We start from the raw sequence: 10,159 nt of genomic DNA, 5'->3' as shown, positions 1-10,159 counted from the left end.
CTGCAAAGGACACTCATCACCCGAAGCCAGTGAAATGTTTAAGGTGTCACTTGTTTCCATTCAATTACAAAGCTACTTAAAACCTCTCTCTCCTCCAAAAAACGAGGCCAAATCCCAGCACAGCACTGGCACTGAGGACGCACAGCGTCCCCTCTGCGGTCACAGAGCTCAGTGTCCTGAGAGCGGGGCTAATTTTTAGGGAAACGCAGAAAAAAAAATAGGAGTGTTCTCTCCCTGTCGCTCTCCAGATGTGCCAGAGCGTACAATCCTGGGACTGTTCCTTCCCAGAGCCCCCTTCCCGCTGACCACCACTGCGACACTTTTCCTTTCAACTGGGTAGGCGGGACCCGCAGCCTCTTCCGACCCTGAGCTAAGAGAGCTTTTAAAGGGAAGAAGGGATCTTTCAACTTGTTTAGCCTGCAATGAAGTAGGTTAAAACAATAGATGAGCTTCACCTCCCTTGTCTTTCACTCCTCAGCATCAACATAAAGTGTCTTTCAGCCCCCAGCCCTTTCATGTCGGGCAGGCTGTGCCGGCCGAGGCTGAAGGATTCCCAACCAGTGACCTTTATGCCTTGGTTGAAAGTCAGGCTCTGAAGATTCTGGGCTGCATTTTATTAATTTCTGCCCTCCTGTTTCTCACAGCCATCGGCCAGGACTGAGTCTCCTGCGAGGCAGCGAATGGAGCCACAGATGATCAGTGGAATTACAGCCAAGGAGTGTTTTGATAGGGGATAGGTGATAACCTCCCCTCAAACAAGCACCTGGTTTTACAGACAACAAATACAGGCACATATTGTGGGTTGGAGTTTTTTAAGTTCTTTTGCAGACAGAAAAAAGTACAGCAAGGTATTTCGCTCATTTGTAATGCCGACTAAACCCTAACATGTGGTTTGTTTGTCTTTTTTTTTTTTTTTTTTTTAAAGACATTTTTACCTACAAAACAGCTACAGCTTGATCAGGGATGGCTTATAACTCTTCCAAGACAATCCACAAAATCAGGGTGTACTTATCAAACCACGCTCCCAAAATCTCTCTAAAAGGAAGCTCGTTAAACTCCAGGTTTAGTAAGTTAAGGGGTTTTTTGTGTCCAGCATGAAATTCAGCAAAATGTGTTTCATGCACAGCAGGACTACAAGAATGACACGACCAAATCCATATGAAGAGAATTCTGCGGTAACCCTAAATAAATCAGAAACCTATTTAAAAACCCTCAACCCCAAGTATTCTGCTTATCCTGTCAGCCCTCCAGCTCCAAATAAACGCTGCTTTTCTTCATTCAACCTCCCAGTCAAAATGCTGCTTTTGTATCAGTCTCACTTGAAACATCGAATATTTTTTAAAACTGCAGAACGTTTATTTTCCGCAAATTCAGGCATGTAAAGAGACCAGGAATGGAAACAAAACCTGTTCTCACTACACCATCCATCCCAACGTGCACAAAAATATTGGGAATATGCTCCTCTTCTGTTTGGCACGGGCCTGCATTTGGGAGTTTTAATTTTATATTTGTATTTATTTTTTTTAGAGGGGAAAAGCTTAAGGTATCTCTTTCCAGTTTAAGGAGAGGACAACTGGGTAGGGATATAATTAAAGGAACGACTGTTTTCCCCCCCCCAGACTTCGTGTTCCTGCTGCAACCCCAACACCACTGCATGGCAGGCTGTAATTACTGACAGCTGATTTACAAGAACTAGTAGCTAAAATAACTGAAATGATCACCAGGGATACCTTTTGTGGTGCTCCTACATGGGCAGCGCCTGTCTGCCTGTACCACCACACAGCCATGCACTTAATTATCCTCCAAAGGACTGGGAACAGCTTTGACTTGAGGAAGTTTTGGTGGCAGCTCAGTTCTGGGCACAACTTCAAGCAACACAATCCCACACAAGGATCCTGACCCCCAATAGATTCGATTCCAAAGGTTACAAACTCTTTAAAAAGCTGAGTGGTTCTGCCCTTGCTGCAGGTCAAGATATTACATTTTGCATCTTCCTTGCGGAGAAAAGGGAGCGACGACGCTGGGACTTTTTGTGCTGGAAAGGTTTGTGAACATGCTGTCCTCTGACAATGTCAGGAGGCTTCTGACAGACCATAAAAAGCCAAAAAAATTAAATATATATATAGAGAGAGCAGCAAATAAAAATCCCCTCCTTTATCACAGTGCTTAATTCAGCATATTATAAATAAGTATTAACATTAACAATGTCAAGTCCATCTGTCAGAGGAAGACTCTACTCTCCCCAAACACTTTTGCCCCCTCAAGTGTTTCCAAAAATCCCAATTAACCTTTTTTTTTTTTTTTAAAACACACACTGAGAGAAATGGAGTTTTTTTTAGTTCAGTCTGGCCACAGCACTGACCAAACTGCACCTAAAGAAAACGTAAGTTAAAATTGCGTGGAGGAGACCACGCACTGAGCCAGGAGTGTTTAAATCACCTCAGGATACAATGGCAGCAGGTAAATCACCAGGATGCACAGGAAAGCTGAGGGTGAGAGGCTGCAGGGAAAATGCACAGAGGCTTTCCTGTGCTGCATTTCAGTTATACTGCTTCTGATTCATTCATTTAGAATTGCCAAATTTCTCTGTTACAGGCAGGACTAACTGCGTTTTCTAATTCACCTCGTCCTTCTGGTTTTGGGAGGGCTGGAAGGGACACAGTGACAAACCAGACGAAAGCAGGGATGCTTCTGCTTATGGCTAAAATGAGAATTTTCTGTTCTTCCACCCACAGAAAACAAACAAACAAACAAACATATTTTTAATTTCACACTTAACCAGGGCTCACCTTCATTGCTCCCTGAGACTGAACGGCCTCAGCCTTATAAAATACATATGTGACAATCAACCTTTACCAGTTCACCTCAGGAAAATAATGATAATAATAATAAAAAAAGATTTTCTCAGTAAACTGGGGTTCATCCTGAGCTGAAAAAGTGTAAACTTGGAGTTGGGGAGAGACTGCAGAGCAGCAAAGCACCAGGAAAGGCAAGTACTTCACAAGGGGCAGAGAAAAACACCTTCGTTCTAAAAAAGAATCAAAAAAGGTCCTTCAAAAGTCCTTTGGAAACAAGTGATGGAGAAGAACGTGGATTTCAGAGAAAACACGGGGTTTGGAAAGTTGCTGGTGACATTTACTATTCTGTCACCTGGGAACACGGAGCTGGGGATGCTCTGCCCGTGGTGCTGAGAGAGGACAGAAATCCCTCCCTGTGAGGGTGGGCAGGCCCTGGCACAGGTTTGCCCAGAGAAGCTGTGGCTGCCCCTGGATCCCTGGAAGTGTCCAAGGCCAGGTTGGACGGGGCTTGGAGCAACCTGGGCTGGTGGAAGGTGTCCCTGCCCATGGCAGGGAAGTGGGACTGGATGAGCTTTAAGGTCCCTCCCAGCCCAAACCATCCTGGGGTTCTGTGTTGTCCCTGAGGGAAGGAGGGGATGTTCCCACCCACCTGGATCAAAAGACACACACACCTTGGGCTTTCCATAGCTCCTAAAAATCTCAGTGATGGGTGGAGGGAAGGCAGGTACAAGTGGCTTAGCTATGACGCTTTAGAACTAGTAAGAGTAAGACAAATAAACACTGGGAAAGGTCTTTCTGTGAAGAGCATTGTCCAAGAAAGCTTTTTTAATTGTTCTGCTTGTTTTCAAGCTGAAAATCTCTCCTATTATCCCCTGGCTGTTCCAGTAACTGCAGCAGCACAAGGGTACCAAAACAGATCAGGCTCTGAGCAGCTATTCCTCTTTGAAACATAGCACTGTCTAATCCTGCTCCGAGCAAGTTTAGGCAGCATGGTGGGAAAAAAACCCTGCTGGTTGCTGGCACCTTGCCTAATGTAAGCATTCCTGCTGTTACCCTCAAAAACACCGAGGGACTTTTGTCAGTGACAAGTTCTGTACAGAGAACTAAAAAAACTTCTCCCTGGGTTTCACTGCGCTGGAAAAAAAAAAAAATAAAAAAATCCACAAGAATCTGATTTTCCAATATAGGAACTGAATTTTAATTTTCATCCAACTGCAGCAGAGTTGCTTTAGTATTTTTGTTGCTGTGACCGTTGCCTAAGAAAACCTGCAGAAAGACAAACCAAGTGAGATGAAAGAGTCCATCCCAGAAAGAGAGGGCTGTGCATGTGCAGATAGTGTGGAGAAAGAAGAATCAGCATGACCTTTATGGAAGGGCATAAAAGGGATGAGCATCAGTCCTTGGAATTGGTGAATCACCCCGAGCTCAGTGTCCATCATCGTGATATCTGAATACTTGGGCAGAGGTCAACGATCAAAGCAGGCACGTTCAAGGAGGAGGAAAAAAAGACTGCAAAGTGCAGTAAAAATGCTCGAGTTTGCCGAGGACCAGATTTAAACCTCATTGAACCACCTCAGCTTTGGTACAGACAAAAATGAAGGAACCCAGAATTCCTGCTTGAAAGCTGACACTTGAAACGCGCCCGGAGCCAGAGGAAGGCAACACAAAAATCTAGAATTACCCCCACCACTCAACTCTGAGCCGTTGCACCTGCCTGAGAACAGCGGCTGCAGGAGGATCCTCCTCCTCTCTGTGCGCCGAGCTCAGCAATTCCAGAAGGAAGGAAGACACGGTTCTCCCACGATTATCTCCTAGAGCCCATCTTCAGCACCATTTCCAAGTCACCTGCTGCATCTCAAAGTCACCAAAGCAAAACGTGCATCTCCCAGAGACATCTCTGACTGCTTAATTTGGATTTGCGCTCTTCAAAACCTCCTCCAGGGTTGAAATCTACGCTCGAGGCCGAGCGTGGGGGAAGAAAAAAATCCAAAAGGGAATCTTTTAGGTCACTGGACAGATTTGTAGCTGCACGCTGGGGAACTAAGGGAATTAGTTTCCTCCTTTTCCTGAGGAAAGGCTGAACTTCTGAACTGAAAACTGCTTTGGAGTACAAGACAGATGTGAAAATCATAGAATATCCTGAGCTGGAAGGGACACACAAGGACCATCCAGTCCAATCCCTGGCACTGCCTAGGACACCCAACAATCCCACCCAATCCCTGAGGGTGTTGTCCAAACACTCCTTGAGCTCTGGCAGCCTTGGGGCTGTGCCCACTGCCCTGGGGAGCCTGTTCAGTGCCAACCACCCTCTGGGGGAAGAACCTTTCCCTGAGATCCAACCTGACTCAGGGGTATGAACAGTGTCTGGACAACCACAAACATACCAAATTTACCTTCCTAGGCTTGTGGTGGCCTTGGCAGGGCTGAGCTAACAGTGGACTTGAAGATCTCAGAGGGCTTTTCCAACCCCAAAGGCTCTGTGATTCCTGCTCGCGCCAACACAAATCCCAGAAAACACAAAGGCTGCCGAGTGCCCACGTGCCAGGGTTTGGAAAGGGCAACCCCCCAGGCTTTGTGAGCCTTGCTGGAGCGTTACTTTCTGGGAATCTACAGCCACCATCCCTCTCTGTGAGACGCCCAGCCTCCCTAAGCACTCAAGGACCACTGAGATGAGCTGCGTGCTGAAGGAGATGCCCAGAACACTGCGGGACAGGAGGAGAGGAAATGGCCTCAAGCTGTGCCAGGGGAGGGTCAGGTTGGACATCAGGAGGAATTTCTCCCTGGAAAGGGTGGTCAGGCACTGGAAGGGGCCGCCCAGGGAAGCGGTGGAGTTCCCATCCCTGGAGGGATTTAAAAGACCTGCAGATGTGACATCTGGGGACACAGTTTAGTGACTTGGCAGTGCTGGGGGAATGGTTAGAGGGGCTTTTCCAACCTAAATGATTCTACCACTTTTAAGGCTCCCCGTGTCTTACTTAGTTGCTGCCTGTCAGCCCTTCTGGAAGCACATTTATCCCACTCCTACGAGAGGGGACCATTTTGTCGAGTTATGGCAGAAGGATTTCAGACTAACATGGAGTGATGCTGGAAGACAGGGAGAAGAGGAAGGGCAAACAGAGGAGGATGAGGGATGTACTCGCCACTCCAGTCAGAACAGGGACATCAGGGACAAGATTCCCAACTGCAGACCCCCCCCTACAGCCCAGGACCACACAGGCTCCAGCGACTTGTGAAAATAATCTCCCCAGGAGAAAGAATACATACACCTATTAACTACTTAGAAAGAGGTTTTCAAAGGCTCTTGATATCCAGCTGGTCTTGATTCACATCGACTTCAACAAAATAGTCTTGGACCAATGGTGACTGCTCTGAAAAATCCCCTCTGTAACTTGCCATTGAGGTATGAAAATAAGTGGTGTAAAAGGGCTTGTTTAAAAAAAAAAAAAAAAAAGGCAAATTAAAAATGAAAGGTTGAACTAAAATTTGGCTTCAGGCCATAAACTAGGGGGAAACTAACAGCAAAGATAGTTAAATGACTGGAAAGAGAACACAACAGGGGCTGTTGTGAAAAAAAGCTGATGGCTTTTTAAAAAAGGATTTGTATAGATAGCTGGGGAAATAAATTCCGGATGTGAGAGAAGTGCAATTGAGAAATTAAATAAATGGAAAATAAGGATGACTAAGTAGTAGTTATCATGCCCCTTCTCAGTTGTATACTATTATCACATCTATTTTTAATGTCTCTTCAGCTGTCTGCAATTGTCATCTTTTTTTCAGAACTTGTTCCAACCCTCTTTGATACTGAATTAGCTGTTTTTTACTCTCCCATGCTTACAACCACATCTTTTTCTTACTCAACACTCCCCTTTTCCCACAATGTTATTCCATTGTCTCCCTTTTTCATCTCTCCTTATGTGTGTTGACTCCCCAGTTTCTGAGCCTTCCAACCACCCTTGTTCATCCTTTTTTTTTTTTCTGGAGCTCTTTTGGTTGAATCCTGGCATGTCTCTTTTCTTCTTTTCTAAAGCTACAAGCATGTTTTATATCATACCTGGCTCCTGTACACATTGTTACCCCTTCAGAAGGGCATTGAACAGCTAGAGCAGTGTTCACGTTGGAAACAGTAAGCTAAACTAAGGGAAAAAAAAGGAAGTTCTTTCTGCCTTTTGCTTTCTGGCTCTGAAAAAAAAAAAAAAAAAAAAAAGAACCCAAACATTTAAACTCTCCCCTTTTCCCTTTTATCCTCAAATAACACAAGCTTTCCACGAGCAGCTGAATATTCAGACAATAAGAGGCATCAGAAGTGTTGGTGATTCTAGAGCTCAGGATGTGCCTAAGGAGATGTGATAACACAAGACTTAATAATACTGAAAAAAAAATACAGCAAGTTCTAACGCGATCTACGGAGTGAACCCGAATTTTTCTTCCTTGTTAACCTTCCAAGTTTGCCTCTTCCTTACCTTTACACCTAATGATGCTCCACTTTACCTTGGGGACTCTTATTTATTAAAAAAAAGCCCTTCCCAAACACGTTTCAAGGCAGCTGAATTCGCCATTGTGATGCCTCGAGGCGATTCAGCTCCGCCGTTGAAAAGCCGGGTCTTTAATTTCCCCACCGCGGCAGCACAATTCCCTGGCGGAATCGGAGCCGACGGTGGGGCTGAGGGAACAAGCACCCCTCGCACCGGCGTTCTGGGAGCTGAGCCCTGCCCCAGGGAGCAGACTTACCCTCGGCCGTGCCCGAGATCCCGTCGGCTTTGAAGTTGCTTGTGCTTTTCTTCCGCCGGTGCTTCTTTCTGTTGGCGTGAGGGGAAGGGGGGGGGTCCAGCTTGGGGCTCGTCGTACTGGAGATGCTGGGGCTCGAGCACACAGAGTCTCCCAGGCCCGTATCTGCAGCGGGGTGGGGGGGAAGACAAGGAGAGGGAACTAAAAACCACTGCGTGATTGAGACGAAGGATCGCTACCGCCCAAGGTACGACCCCCTCGCTGTCTGCTTATGTTCTCGAGCTCGGTGGCTTCCAAAGGCTCCCAACAACAACCCATTACGTTCTCAAAACGGTACAGGAAAGCAACGTGGCTCAAGTGCTGATTCAAGCCCTACTCCACCAACATGACTCGGCATCGATTTTCGAAGGAGCCCAGCTGGAACGCACAAAAAAAACCCAAAAACAACGGGAAAGCTCCTTATTCCTTCCAATTGCTCTTCCTTACAGAGATCTTCCTGATCCTCAAATTAAACCCCCGTAACACCTGGGCATTTTAATACAGAATGTACCCCCACACCCTCCGGATGTACCTCCTGTCATTAGTACCAGACACACCAAAAAGGGTGGTGATGGCAATGAAGGTGGGCAAGCAATGTGCGCCTGGTACAGGTGAGAACTGTGATAAAGGGTCACCTCCTACCTGCTGCCAGGGAAAGAAAACAAGCCCACGTTTAGTGCGCTCAGTTTCCTGCTGTATTAGCTCTGGTAGCCCCAAATCCAATCATTTTAAGACTTAATGAGAGTCATTTTCTCCCCTCGCCCACCCGTTAGTTGACTTGACCTAATCAAAATTAAAGGTAGATGATACCCCCCCCCTCATGAGCAGAGACCACAGTCTCTTCCCTGGCCCATGGAATGGGTGGTCACACACCAACTAACTTCTCTTTGAGTAGCTCTTGTTTTCAATCACGACACAAACAGCCAAATTTAACACAAATTTAGGAAATTAAGGGTGTACTTGAAATTTCTCCAACTGGGTCCTTTCACACAGTAAATACTCAAGCAACCTTAAGCCAGGATTTTCCCCCAAGGTTGGTAATGTGATTTTTGTTTAATTACTGGTCTGGTTGTGATTTTAATTACAAAACTTCACATAAAAGCTACACTTTAAGGAAAGTGTTTGCTACCATGGAAAGTGAAGCCATTTTCAGAACCTTGCTTAAGTACTGTGCAGTATCAGCATTTGACTTAAGTTTAATTAATATGTTACCAAAGTATCAGACTATTTAAAAAGCAGCTTTTAGGTTTTTTTTTTTTTTTGTACAGTTAAATTCCCACATAGCTGCCTATTTGATAAAAACCAACTTATTTGCTTTTTTTTTTTTTCCACTCTCATAATAAAGTTTATTTACTAATTACCCCCTAAGCACAGTTGTGCTGTAAGTTATTAGTGGGGGATAAATTATGTAGCTAATTGCCTGGCAAGAGAGACCAAATCAAACATTAATCCTTTTATTAAGGATATTTATTCTTTTCCCTACATCCACTAGATTCAAACCAGCCCTCAGGTATTCAACTCCAAAAGGGAACCATGGGAATGTATTTACTGTGTACTTGTACAGGAGATTTTAAGGGTTTGACCCATAAATGGTGACCCACAGATGGCCCTCCTGGAGGGTTTGCTGTCTCCATGCCAATGCAAACTCTGGCACCTTGATGCTGAAGGAAGAGGTGATGCAGGAGAGGATGCCAGCATGACCATGGATGCAACTGGGTGTTACTTCTAGTCCTAAATACTGACCTCCAGCTTGATTCTGAAGGTTTCCTATGTTGATAATTAAAAAGGAGAACACCCCCCCCCCCCCAACAAAACCCCCTTCTTTGCAGCAATGATGTGAAAATTCCTGTGCTGAGTCAAGGCTGGTGAGGAAGAGACCTGGCTGTGGCACCAAGGTCTGCCACGGGGCACCAAAAGGCATCTCACTGATTTCCACCTGCTTGTGAAAATCCACAAAATACCTGAACATCACGGGGAGAGAGAGCAGAGCACACCAGCCAGGGAGGTTTGCTCACACCTAACACAGTTTCTCAGAGCCCTGAAGGACGTCAGTGATCAGTGATGTCCTTGGGCATCCCTACTGGGACCAGTGCTAATCGACGTCTTCATCGGTGCTGAGGCCCTGGCAGAGAAGCTGTGGCTGCCCCTGGATCCCTGGAAGTGTCCAAGGCCAGGCTGGACGGGGCTTGGAGCACCCTGGGCTAGTGGAAGGTGTCCCTGCCCATGGCTTCCCAGGCCACCCTCTGAAGATGGGAGTTATTTAACGTTCCCCTGGTTTAAAATATGAGCAATCAGAAGGCGCCGGGGCTCGCACGCCGCGCTCTCCCATTCCCCGCTCCTTCCCTTGCCTGACAAGGTATTCTTCAAATTGAAAAGAGGGCTCCTGAAAGCCCGGGCTTCGGGAAACTGTAAATGAGTTCAGGCTTCAGCCCGCTGAATGCAATTTCATCCTCCTGACTGAATACAAATAATGCATTTTATTTGGTATCAATTACCACGCCTGAGAACAGACGGCCACTGCCGGCACTATTAAATATTGGGGGGGGAGGGGGGGGAAGGGAGGGAAGAAGGGGGGAAAAGGAAAAAAAAAAAAAAAA

General features: G+C 46.1%; 1 protein-coding gene across 1 annotated transcript in view; it reads right to left on the bottom strand.

Moving 5' to 3' along the window:
- The window catches only part of LOC114071381 (arf-GAP with GTPase, ANK repeat and PH domain-containing protein 1-like), a 72,057-nt gene that overhangs the window by 59,150 nt on the left and 2,748 nt on the right, over positions 1 to 10,159 (bottom strand). Inside the window, exon 2 of the mRNA XM_027909210.1 lies at positions 7,527 to 7,734. Within this exon, the coding sequence (XP_027765011.1) occupies positions 7,527 to 7,734 (208 nt within the window). The remainder of the gene's footprint in view (positions 1 to 7,526; positions 7,735 to 10,159) is intronic.

This window comes from Empidonax traillii, unplaced genomic scaffold (genome assembly GCF_003031625.1).
Source record: "Empidonax traillii isolate 1590-97213 ecotype Southwest subspecies unplaced genomic scaffold, ASM303162v1 scaffold1988:size81830, whole genome shotgun sequence".
Lineage (NCBI taxonomy): Eukaryota > Metazoa > Chordata > Aves > Passeriformes > Tyrannidae > Empidonax > Empidonax traillii.
This window is presented reverse-complemented; position numbering and strand designations above follow the sequence as displayed.